Genomic DNA, 13,543 nt, shown 5'->3' with positions numbered 1-13,543 from the left:
AAACAAAATTTCAGTTGCGGAAAATATACAGACGATAATTTAAAAACTTGTAATTAAAAACTTGGCTTTAAAAACGTCATCCTCACTCGCTTTAGCAGCGCAACCAGCCGGCAGCCGCGACCGCAGAGCCCCTTCTCGGCCATGCACCTGCTCCGGCCACAGGTGGTGTGGCCTTGAAAATTTTGACGAAGACTGCACCTTGCATTTAATGTTTGCGGTGTCACAAAATGTATATGGACACGTAATAACACGACAGACACGTATGTATGGAATCGGTGCAATGCGCTAAAGTTACCGTGCCTTTGAACCTCTTCGCGTACCATGTTCACTGTCCTCCTATACTGTACCACGATCATCCGGTTTAATGAAACCTTGGGGTTGATTATAAAAAAGAAGCCTGCCTTTACTTTCATGAATTCGTATGACGAATTTTCAGGCGCAAAGACCAATTCTGTATCTTTACAGGCCTTGGAGGCATGGAGGCATTTTCAAAGCATGTCCAACCTTCTTTTATAAACTTAAGAATGTCGAAAACTCCCGCTTTTACAGCCTCTGCGTGTAGGAAGGAACGTAGTCTCCGAATTTTAATTCCCTGGGACCAGCGTTTCGCACTTGGCGGTAATTAGCCAGGTCGGGTCGGACGGATAGGTAATTACCGCAAATTGACTTTACAGGTTAAGTAAATTATTTGCTTTGTGCTGTGTATATACCTACGTGCACTTTCCTATTTGATGTTTTTATCGAGTCTTTCGCAACAGAAATCCGCACTGATTTTCTTTCGGGATAAAATTTATATGTCCAGTTCGGCCGACTTCTTGGGGTACACCCCTTGCTGCAGTCAGGAATTGCAGCCCTCACACAAATTTTGCCATGCCACAGATGGTGTTGGTTCACAGGCTGAAAAAAGGTTGCGAAAGATCAGGCGAAGTACCTGCTTCCTCTTGCGCTTAACTACCCGACGTTGGTTCCGGCTTACAGTTTGTCTCTTGATAGAAAACAAGGAGGGTCCGTGATTTACGTGATTTAGTATTGATCAACGAACGCCCATGTTTTCACCACCCTCCCTTCGTTTCAACGAAATGCGGTATACTGCCCCCCCGCTTCTTGTTATGCCCGCTAACGTTATCCAAAATATAGAGCTATATTTGCAGTGCTGAAATTCGTGGCATTTTTTTTTCGTCGATGTATTGCTGTTTTTACGGCCTAGACAGATCCCTCGAGATGTTCTGATGCAACGTGGTATCCCCGCTGCGCTGTGGTGCTGGGTAAAAAAAGAGATTTTCTGAAAAACTACGAAGCACGGCGACGACGGCAAGACACTCACACACAGAGAGCGGCAGCGCCTGCACTCTGCCCCTACGTTGTTTCTTTTCGGTTCTGCCTAGCAGTATTCGAGCTGCAAAGTACGATTTTTTTCTCTCGCAGTAGCGCAGTTTCCAGGATGACGTACACAGAACTTTAGCCTTGACATTGTCCTGCTTACAAGGCTGGATGCTTGCGATTTATTTGGTTCTCACAGCCACGAACGTTCGTTGTAACCAAACATTTCGTCCCGTTTTCTTGTAGGTTCGGCAAACCGCGCGAGAGCCCTTAGATTGCTTGCATACCTAAGCGGTGGAGTGTTTGGTCGAGAGTGGGGGCAGGTCGACCCGACCTTAAAGCGCAAGCGCAGGAGGGCGACACTGCGGCATTGGGGAACGAAAATGCCACAGAGAAAAAAGGAGCGGGCGTTAAGGTGACACGTAGAAAGAGGGTTAGGCCTTGACATCGAACAAAATAGTGTCAAAAAATCTCCCGCATTGTTTCAGTGTTTCAAGAGCGAGGTATATACCGCCCCCGTGACAGTGCGTGACAGCTGAGTTCTACGGGAGAGATTTGCAAGAAGCAGGGAATGGGGAAAAGAGTGCGACAGCAAACAGCTTCTGTCTTTCCCTGTGCAGATACAAAGAAAGATAGACCTTGCCGAGAATCCGGAAGAAAATAAGTGTGAGTGAGGAGCCGTGCGGCGCCTTCTGTGCGTGATTTAGGACTAGGGGTTCTCTCGACACGCAGCTGACACGTTGACAGAGCCAGACACTGTCATATGTCATGATTTTTGCGACAAGCCCCGGCACGGAGCCGCCATTCTGGAGCTACTTTCAAAGTACCGGCTTTGATGTGCCGGACGTATTGCTTTCTGCCAAGCCTGCGTGACCGCACCAGTAAACAAAGGCCTGGATTTCGCTGTTGTGGTGCGAAGTAACGTCGGAGTTGACTTGAGGCTTCATTGAGAACGTCGTTCCAAATATCCAGAACTTGGCACTCACGCTGTCTTCCTCATGGCGTCCATGGTTTAGATTTTCAAAGCAACTAGCAGGTAACGCTACTATTTGAAAGTGTGCCCAAACTTGATCTAGTTCAGAATATGATCAAATGGCGGTGTCTGCAGTAAATAGAAAATTAAAAACCGTGCTCTGTCAACACAGATTGTAGGCGGGCCAGTTGGTACATAACTGAGTCACAAACAGCGCAGGAACGAGCCGAAAGGAAGATCACACCGTGTTTGTGTGCCGTGTTTGTGTGATCTTCCTTTCGTCTCGTTCATGCGCTGTTTGTGACTCAGTCGTGCTCTGTCCTGTGTCTCCAATCGAAAAAAAAATGTGGTCGGGCTGGCCACAGTTTATGGTTGATTTAATTTTTCCTCATACCAACACTTTACCATTACCATTTCCTCATACCATTTAAAAACACTTTCTGCAGTGGTATCTCCCTTGAAAATCGGGTACCGCCAGAATGATTCCTATTTTTAAGCAATGTTTCCTTCTGGTAATTTACTCTGGGAATTTTGAGTTGTAGGGTTTTAGGAACCCATATTGTATTGCATTAGATTATGCTGAGTAAGCAAATTGATTGATTGTAGGGTTTAACGCGCCGACGCAACGCAGGCGATGAGGCGCGCCGGAGGGCTCCGGATTAATTTTGACCACCTGGGGATCTTTAACGTGCGCCGAAATCTCGTACAGACGGGCGTTTTGCTTTTCGCCTCCATCAGAAAAGCGGCCGCCGAGGCCGGGAATCGAACCCGCGACCTCGTGCTCAGCAGCGCAACGCCTTAGCCACTGAGCCACCGCGGCGGGTGAGTAAGCAAATTCATCTCCTGGATAAGTACATGACAAGTTAGCTATGAGGCACTACGCTTATAGGTAAAACCCTATAAAACCCCCGCCCTCGTCGGTTTTCTGCGGAGTAGAATGTCCATTAAAGTCTGGGAGACAAATCTGTACTCCCGGAGCGCCAAATCATATATTACGCCCCCCAAAAAAAAAAAAAACGGCACAGTCCAGATGCCACTTGCCTGCTGGTCTCTATTTAAACGGGACAAGATTTTTCAAAAAAAAAAATTAAGATAACTACAATAGCAGAAAAAAAATCAAATCGTCTTCAGCATGAAATAAAGTTGTAATTTCTTTAGTTTACTGTCTGCTTTAATTAGGCCGAAGTGGAACACTGGGTTACACTTTTTGCGGTTCATTGTTGAGCAGATATCTATGCGTGTTTTCCGAAGCGGATTATTTTTAAATGTTTTACACTCATGGTGAGCAGATTTCGTCTCGTATAAAGGCTCATTTCGTTTAATTCTTTAGAGAACGTGTCTAGTTTTTAAAGCGTACCAGTGGCACAGAAGATCAGGCAAAAAAAAAACGAGTATATAAGCACAGCAGCAGATATTTTCAGATGCGTAAATACAAGAGTCGTGAAGTGTACTAAACACCGGACTAATTATATAAGCAAAATAATTAATATCTGTCTTAACTAGCGGAGATTGTAAAACAGTGTGTAAACAGAGTGTAAAACAGTGCATCTATGCTGAGACCTAGAATATAATTGTGTTCTGTCGCGCAATAGATATTATTGAGTAAGCAATAGATTGTTGATTTCGGCAATAATTTGCTACCATCCGTACATTCCCGGAGCGACAGAACTGAGAAGGAAAGAGCACGTGACTGCTGTGGCGCTGTCTTCGCTCGGCGACCGAAGTTGCCGAGGAGACGTCAAGTCGACGCGCGGCTCGTCACCTGCCAGTGCCGATCCGCCGGTCGCACGCCGTCTTGACGACCGGACCGTTAGTCCCCTCGCGGCTTGTACGGATCGGAAAATGGAGAGCGCATGCAGTTCCGGGCGACAAAACAGGGACGACGGAAAATGACGGCGATAAAATGCCGATAACAACTTTATTTTTGTTTTTTTCTTGGGAGGGTAGGGGTAACACGGAATTTTGAAAAGGTTTAAAAAGGCAGCCAATACCGCTGCACAAGCGAGTAGACGTGACCACTTAGGCGCTGGGAGCGCTAAGTACGGTTCGCACCGTGTAAGAGGGGCGTGCGAGAAATGGCGGGTTGCAGGCTTCGGATGCCGGAGCTGGGCGAGCGCATCGGGGCGAGCCTCAGGTTCGAAAGGGAGACGATTTGCTCAGGCATTCCTCAAAATCCTCTAACCTATCTTCAAATAAGTTGTCTTTTTTTTCAATTTAATGCACGAACTAACTTATTTTGTTGAAATCGAGCCCGCTGTTGTTGTGAACGAAGCGCGAACAAGAGGGTAAAACGTCAGTAAGGGTATCAAGAAAAAAATCACTGCTACTCATGTTACTACCTGAGCAAAATGTAATGGCAAAAGTGAACGGGAACCCCTTGTCATATGGAACTGCTCTGGGATATGGTTATCACAATAAGCTGGAAATATGCAGTGAACTGTTAGGCAGTTACTTTGTGAGAATGCTGTAAGAACGTGTTTGTAGAAACGGTTGCGAGTCTCTCTATTTCGGACGACGAGTGCAGTTGCAACTCATAACCTTGTGTATAACCAATAGTATGCAAATCCTCGCGTTCTTCTTTTACGCTGTATCTAAAACGACGGCGCATCACTACACTTCAAAAGAAAGCGGAGGGTTGAGCGGGGCTCTGTCAGCCGGAAGCCTCAGCTTTGCTTGCCTGAGTTAAGACTGACGCTAAGCAACACGGAGGCTAGACAGAGTGAGAAGTACGGATTTTCCGGCGAGTTGGTGCTCCATTCTTGAAAAATTCTTACCGCGTAAAGACGAGACGAGGACGCATAAGAGAAAGAGTGCATTTATTCAGAAGACACGTGCATATAAGCACCCATACCATTATTGCACTCTCGCCGCCTATTGTTACCTGTTGAAGCCTCACGAAGAAATCTGGACTGTTTATTCGACAGACTAAGCGATGGCGCATTCATGCGAGAGAATCCTGCTCTTATAATAAGATCAGTCTGAATCATCTACCTCACATTTTTCTCCGTATGTTTCGCTCTGAGAACACGTCGAGTACACAAAAACAGCGTTAATTGTACTGCGAGGAAACGGACGGCATGGTAGAGCCCACCCGAGTACCAGGATTTTCTGGTTCTATCCTTTGTCTGCCCTTAGTGTCCGTATTCACCTCGTCTTTTCATTAAGAACGATTCTCCTACGCTGCTACCATGAGACCCATCCAACTTGTCGAATGTTTCGTTGCCGACCCTCATCCGAATTCTCACGTTCGCCGCTTTTGGCGATTCCGCAAGCCTTTGTTGTCGCCGCTCTACAAGTATTACCGAACACTAAGCACGCGAAAGCGTCCCGTGAAAGTAAGAAATTACTTTGCAGGCGCAGAAATTTGGATCCACTGATGCGGCGGTCCCTGATTTGTATTTTTATTTCAGCGCGTGGAGAATAACGCAGAAAATTAATGCTGAATTTTTATTTTACAGCTACCACAAAGCTGAGCAAGACGGATAAAAAACCCATGCTAGCAAGCATGATCCGCTGCAGCTACTCAAAGCGAAAACGGACTTACCACGTCGCTACGCCTTCCCGCAACATTATAGTCGTTGCTCCTTTGGGAATCAATTTTATCGGTGTGCAAATCAAACAAAAGTATACGCATGAACCAGCTAACACCAAAGGCGCTGCTTCGGGTTGCTGCTTACCTCTGAGCGTGTGACCTTTGCGCCAGCGGTTGACGACGAAGGCGAGCACCAAAAGCACCAGGCACAGGATGATAAGCACCACGACGAGGATGGCTGAGTAGACGCCGAGGCCCAGGACGTTCCAGGCGTGCTCTGCACCGGGCGCATTGAACGCACTAATGAGGGAACGAGCCAACCATGGCAGCGGTGAAATCGAATGGCCACACAGCCGACCACGGTCACACTCCAGTCGGTAAACACACTTTGCACCGGATATCTAGGCAAGTGTGGTGTGAAGTATATACGCCTCCCCTAGCCCCCTGTTCCTGTTTAAGTAAAGCCACCGTTTACCACCTAGAAAGACTTGTCCACGGTTCAATATGAAATTAAATTTCTTTATTCCTCTTTGCTTTTAGGGGTACGAAATTAAATGATTTTATGTATGGCTGTCAAAGCGGTCGTTGTTACGGCTGTCAATTCTGGCATAATAATAATGGTAATTCTGTTATAATAAGGCTACAAGCTTTCCATTTTTCTCACTCGCTCATTTTGTTCAAATCAGACGCACATTTAGTTGCCTGCATGGCTTCGTACATATAGTTTCCAGGGCTTCCAAATCACTCATCTCTACTGGGGACAATTGCTTTGATCTTCATGGCGAGAACAGACCGCTATGGTAGGAAAAGTTGGCCATAATCGCAGCGGTCGATGAAGAATGAAACCGAACAATGTAATCGGACTTAAATATGTCTCACATGCACTTTGTACCACTCTCCACTGTTAGTTTTCCTTTCAAACATGATATCGATGAGGTGGTATCAAAAACGTTTCGCGAAAAGCTTTGTAACATGCACACAGAGGGCAGCACTAGGCGGCACGTACTATATAATTCCTCTATATAGCTCCCGCCCTATTCAGCTAAACAGTGGTCCTCAAGCCCGAAGAGCCCCAAGGAGCACCGACCTTCGTAAGCCAACGAGTCAAAAGACATCGTTCTGTGTACATCGGGAGCAGAGCAACTGTTTCTACCCGCCGTGGCGGCCCAGTGGCCATGGCGTTGGGCTGCTGAGCCCAAGGACGGGGGTTCGATCCCGGCCGCGGTGGCTGAATTTCTGATGGAGGCGAAAAGGGAAAATGCCCGCGTGCAGCTATTTCAACGCACGTCAAAGATCCCCATGGCGTCGAAATTAATCCCGAGCCCTCCACTTCGGCGCGCCTCATAGCCGAGGTGTAACTTTGGCGCGTTAAAGCTTATAACCAATCCATCAATCAAACCCCAGACTCAGTCAAACAGCAACGGTTGCTATTTTGACCACGTGGGTTACTACGTCAGCGATTTTGTCGTGAACATCAAGTTAGAAGAGAGAGCGAACGTAAAATTATGCGTGAAACTGTGCAAGACTTTTTTTCTTCTCATAATTCGACATGTTTACGACAATGCAATGAGTCATGCAAGGTGTTTAAGGGGCAAACTCGGTTCAAGAGCAGTAGAAAATCCCTGAAAGATGACGAGAGGTCCGCAAGACCTTTAGCAGACTCAACCAAGAAAATGTCAAAACCATTCAGCCACTTCTTAAAGGGGCCATGCCGACAAAATACAAGTTTGTTTTATGCCAAAAATTTCGTGTTTTATAGTGCCCTCAGCGTTTGTCCGGAAGCAAATGATGCAGTATTCACGGATAAATTAATCAATTTAGGTTAAAATTTTGATTCGCCCGCCACATCATGGGTTACCGTGACGTCGGCAATGAAGTCATGAGAGCGCGCATTCAAACAAACTTCGACTACATTATTCGGCTCTGCAGCCTTGCTTGCCGTGAGTCCTCCCAGATGGCGCTACCATACTCATCCACGTAGAGTTCCTGTATATCGCTTATACAGGAACTCTACATCCACGGACCATTGTCCGCCATTGCTTTGTTTTTGACCGTATTTGCACCTGGCTTGATTTTATTGCTATATAAACTAATCGTTTCGTGAAACATGCGGCATGTTCGACAAACAGGGTCCCGTAAGACAACGTCGGTTTCCCCAATCGGCCAGTAAGACAACTTCAAAGCGGCGGGCTGCTGTGCAGCTAAAACAAGCATAGTGCGTCCAGTACAAACAGCAGTGCGCATAGCTACTTCTATGCGCACGGTTATTTTCGTAACTTTCATTGTTTACCGCACCATTCTTAGTGCTGGAAAATGAATATGCATTACTTTTAGGCGCAAATAGGTCATTCGGTAAGCTTATAAGCCGTGCCTATAATTTGCGTTTGCTTTTGCCGGCCTCAGCCAATCGCACAGCTGGGCACATATGGCATCATAGGTTCTGTTGCGGGAAATGAGGTAATGGGCCGCACGGCCATTCCCTTTTTTTCCTAATTGTATAGCTTATTTGAGCGAAGTGTGCGTTAAAAATTGTGTCGGTATGATTATAACGAGGCAATCTTTCGAATGAACCAAACTTGCGTTCTATCTGCATGGCCCATTTAATTGCGATCGTTGGAAAGCATTGTCTCACTTAGGCACCCACCCTATTTGGCATATTTAGCTCCTTCGGACTCGGACCTCTTTCCCAAGAGGAAGATTCAGCCCAATAATCATTATTTTGACGCCATTGCGGAGATCCAGAGAGAATCACAGGAGGAAACCTGCCGCGAGGTGCGCCAAATGGTGCACGACCTGACGCTTTCTGAAACCTGACCTATTCATTGATGATTACACCTCATGACGGCAAACAACGACATACACTTTGTAAAGAAACCGAGCTCAAGTTTTCTTTCCCGCGATTGCTCGCTTTCTGAAGGTTAAAAGTCTAGCACATGTACAACTGTTTCCCCTCAAAAACCCAAGCGTCGCATCATAACAAGCGTGCATGACCTTGCCCAGAAATTTATTTTTCCGGCTGTTAATCGCAAATTGTAATTGCGTGCCTGCATACCCGTATCCGCTACATTAATCGTAATGTTATTTTGAATGCTTGGTTATGTCTGTCACTGTTGGTGTTTTCTTATTGCCAAATTGACTTTCGTGCAATAATTTTTCCACCTCTCTCTTGTAATCCTAACACCTAACCAGTGAGCATTCTATGGGCGTTTCGGTGTAAATTACATGTGGGATTTGCGAATCGTGCCATGGCCTTCTGTGACACTGACAAACTACGCTGGCGGGATATCGACCTGTGATATGTCAGCGTGAACCCTTTGAGAACTTCACCCAGGCAAGTTTGGCAAGATATGTCGCACAAGGTTTACCGGAGTTTCAAGTTTATCTCGTCCTCATGGGCACAAAAAAGTACCCTGGGAGCGCCGAGCAACCCGTAGTATGCTTGGCGTTGGGAGTGTCGCAATCATGAAGGCGATTCTGCCGGGTAGTTGCTACAGTTGCTGTATAGTCAGTGAAAACGGGTCTTTCAAAGTCTGTCAATCCGAAGCCAAGTGCACATAACAACCGCCAAGCCCCAAGTTAAGCCAAGTTCGAAATTCACGACTCTACGTCACACAATCAGCTCCATGGTGGTTGAATGATTTCAGCGCCAGTGTCCTCTCTAGTTCTTAGTATGAAACTTTATGCCTTGAATGACTTCGTAGGTGGTCCCTGTTCGCGATGTGCGAGCGAAATTTTCTTCAGGTAAAAAGAGAAAGAAACAAGAAAAAGAAATCACAACTTTCATTGTTTATTTCTCAACAGACAAAGCATAGTTTTCCGTTGAACAAAATCCAGAACAGCTTTGAAAAAATGTGATTTTTCAGTTAAACCAAAAAGTCCCTCAGCCTTTAGAGTAAAGATCACCAGACGTTCTAAATGGAACTTTGGCGCCAATTTGAAAAGACGTCAGCGGGGTGAGCTGAAAACCCATGGGTATGACAGGGAATCGAGCCTGCGTTACATAGCTTGTTCTGTTCAACAAATGTCACGAGAAATGAAACAAGTTTTTCGCCGTGTTGGAGTAAATAGCAGGTGATGTCGGCCGCCACGCTGACACGGGCAGGCGCACAGAAATTAGTGCGGCATCGGAGCGTTTTGGTTACAAAGCAGCGTTGTGCGTGTTTGTCCCGAAGAACGTGAAAGGTTAAAGATCACTCTATTTTACGACAACGCAAAACGTTGTACCGCGCTCACGTGATCCGAAATTGAGCGCTCCGTGACGGTCTTGCACGAGCGTTAGTAGTACCCCCTAAACTCTTTAAATGTTTTGTTTGCTATTCGTTTTGCGCGCGTTTTCTTGCTTCATCCAGCCACGGGAAAGGGCGCACCGCTACTTCATCGAAACGCTTGTTTTACCGTGGTTCAGCTGGTCAACTTCTCCCGGCTCACACTAAGAGGGACTCCGCGCACGCAGGCCCATTTTCTTCGTATTAGCGCAGAGTGAAAGGTTCCCTCCAACACTTCCCTCCCCCCCTTTTTTTTTTCAAATACTAAAGGCTTTTAGAACGCAGTAACATGAAGTATACCTAGGCTGCTCTAAGACCACCGGTTAATCTAGAAACTCACTCAATATTTTTTTCCTTTCTTGATTTGAGATTTTTTTTGCGGGCATACATGACGTCACTCAAGCCAAATTGAGGCAGTTGGCTGGCTTCCTGTTAGTTGCAGCAATAAACGCATTCGATAGCCACTTTAAAGAAAATCCGACATAGCGAAGCCGAGGTGCGAAGACGCACCTGCTGCTGAGAGGAAATCACGCAGGGCCTCTCTGTGCTGGCGATAACTCAAGCTTTCGAAGTGCTTGCAGGTACAAGGGAACGATGGAAAGCGTAAATCCGCAGCGTTGCAGCCTGGGTCCTCTCAACTGTTCGCAGCCGGCAAAGGTACGAGCAGTCACCACAGCAGCTTAGCACGCATTGATTTTTATTCGGCCCACTTGCTCTGCTGATAGCGGTGAGACATAAACAGAACTGGAGCGTATACACTCGGCGGAGCGGCAAGGACCGGATGAATGTCGTGCGAAAGCAGCATATATTCCTGCTTTTGAAGCGTTGTCCAATACATCACTGCGGGTATGTGCTATTCTGTATGTATGCGTAAAATTTCTAGTGCCAGAGCACCTGTTTATTAAATTTATTTATTTATTTATTTATTTATTTATTTATTTATTTATTTATTTATTTATTTATTTATTTATTTATTTATTTATTTATTTATTTATTTATTTATTTATTTATTTATTTATTTATTTATTTATTTATTTATTTATTTATTTATTTATTTATTTATTTATTTATTTATTTATTTATTTATTTATTTTACACCGTGACTGACTGAAATGATTGATTTGATTGGCCGACTTAGAAAACGCTATCCAATACACGTTTGTGGGTATGTGGCTCTGTCGGCGAGATTTTTTATTGTTTGTGACACTTGGCAGGACGAATCCCTTTTTTTACATTTCCGATTACCCTCCCGATTCACTCTCCGTGTTTATTTCTCGCATGCGCATGCGGTCGTCGTTGCGCACAAGGCGAAGCCGCAGTGTCTGTACCAAAGCTAGCTGCGCTGGCATCAGGGCGGGGAAAAAGTAATGGAGAGACAAAAGACGAGAGGAGGGAGAAGAGGATTAAAAAAGTATAGGCGAAGTGGGTTAGCCCCGTCTTCTCCCCTACCCCTTTCCGTCCCCCTCCCTTCTTCTAATCACCATCAGCATTCCACGCCCTTCATGTTCTCCCTCTCCAAACGCAATACTGGGATTCCTCCCCTCCCACATTATTCCCTTCGGAGTCCTTTCCTCCCTGTCCTCTTCCGCAGCTCTTTTTTCCCGCCCTGCCCTTCCCATCTCCAAGAGGAAGGGAAGGATTGCGATTGCAAGGGGGAGAACATGATGGCAGTGGTATGCTGATGGTGATCGGAAAAAAAGGAGGGGGACGGGAAGGGTATAAGGGCGAAGCAGGGCTAGGGGAGAATACAGTGTAGAATAGGGAATGCATGAGAAGGCAAACGCGCAGGGAAAGGGTGACGAAAACATGCAGTGTATTAAGGTGAGATTGGAAAGAGGACGCAAGGAAATGCTTAAAGGGACACTGACGTGATTTGTAAACATTGTGGGATTACTAGCGCAAATTGTAGTCTGGAGTGTCTGGGCCATGTTTCGGCTCCCCTCACTGCATTTATGCGACTTCATTCAGTAGAAAAATCAATTCGAAAATGCCGTCCTCTTCTCTGCATGCTCCTTGCCGATTTCCTATGGCTCGGCTTGACTCCGCTACTGCACGGCTCGCCGATCCTCCGACAGAATCAGTCAATCACCCGCCGCCGTGGCTCAGTGGTTAGGGTGATGTGCTGCTGAGCACGAGGACGCGGGCTCAATCCCCTGCCGCGGCGGCCGCTTTTCTGGTGGAGGCGAAAAGCAATAACGCCCGTGTGTACGAGGTTTCGGCGCTCGTTAAAGATCCCCAGGTGGTCAAAATGAATCCGGAGCCCTCCACTACAGCGCCCCTCATCGCCTGCGTTGCGTCGGCGCGTTAAACCCTCCAATCAATCAATGAAGAATCAGTCGGCCCATTGCTTAGTCGGCCGGCCGCTGGCGGGTCGTCACAGTTCGTTCACTCAGTTGAAACTAAGGCACAGCACGTTTGTGCCTGGAAGAATGTGCATTCAGTTTCTTAGTTTGTAGACGGTATCAAGGTCTAAGTCCAAGTAGCTCCACACAAGCGAACATGCGACGCTTCGCTTACTGGAACGCTATCAGAAAAATCTGAGACCAATTAAAGGCAGGGGAAGAGTCAGTGAAGTTAATGTAGGTACTAAGGAAATAAAATCAACTGAAACTGTCATTTACAGTGTAAAGCCAAGGTCGAGAAGCACTTTTTGCGCTGATTGAGCTAGCACAGCTGCGAGCAGCACGACCCCAAATTTGCAATCGGTTTTGTGCCCAAGGAATGCAATCGCTATAGATGAGATATTTGCGGTAATTTGGGGGACGCTTACTGCACGATCGTTATTCAACAAATAGTTATGTAAGCTGCTTGGAACGCTAAAAGTAAATAAAAATGTAAACAGGCCATACTATATATAATTTATATTTCCATTCATGACAGCGCTGGCTTATAGCCGAGTGGTCTGGAACATTACGTGTATTGTTCTGTAATTTGAAAGTTCCAACCCCCGATAGCGCGAGCTTATCTTTTTGTTTTTTGAAGCTCATTTGTTTGTTTTTGGGCAATGTTTCTATACTAAATTCACCATTTTTACGCTGTAACGTTCACTGTTCCACGGGGGAGTTCGCAGAACGCGTGCAGACTGTCACTGCCGAGCTGGCGAGTTCTCGTTGGCGTGGTGTTGCCATAGGCACCGACTGCTTGCGGGCATAGTGCCGAATCAGCCGACCCGTGGCCTTGTGCGAATACGTCCCTTACGATACAGGCACAAGCCAGGCAAGCGCCAAAGAGGGGGGAAAAGCGCAACGCATTTGAGCGTCTCCGTGGACGCGGAGAGCGTTCGTCCACTGCGTACGCCTCAGCTAGTGACCGTTACGATTCAAAGCCGTAATGGTATAGGCTTATCCGACGCGTTTTACAGCCCGCAACATGGCAGAAGCGCGGTATGCCGAATACTGCAGTATCAAGAACACCCAGCCAGCGATTACGTCGGATGTCACGCATGTTGTTTCA

General features: G+C 46.4%; 1 protein-coding gene across 1 annotated transcript in view; it reads right to left on the bottom strand.

Moving 5' to 3' along the window:
• LOC144155309 (synaptogenesis protein syg-2-like) overlaps positions 1-13,543 on the bottom strand; it is a 659,264-nt gene that overhangs the window by 21,092 nt on the left and 624,629 nt on the right. The window contains exon 9 of the mRNA XM_077686657.1: positions 5,971-6,102. Coding sequence (XP_077542783.1) covers positions 5,971-6,102 — 132 coding nt within the window. The remainder of the gene's footprint in view (positions 1-5,970; positions 6,103-13,543) is intronic.

The sequence above is a fragment of the Haemaphysalis longicornis genome, unplaced genomic scaffold, assembly GCF_048455015.1.
Source record: "Haemaphysalis longicornis isolate Haplotype H1 unplaced genomic scaffold, Haemaphysalis longicornis Haplotype H1 scaffold_1, whole genome shotgun sequence".
NCBI classification, from domain to species: Eukaryota; Metazoa; Arthropoda; class Arachnida; order Ixodida; family Ixodidae; genus Haemaphysalis; species Haemaphysalis longicornis.
The sequence above is the reverse complement of the archived record's forward strand: the minus strand, read 5'-3'. Positions and strand labels throughout refer to the sequence as shown.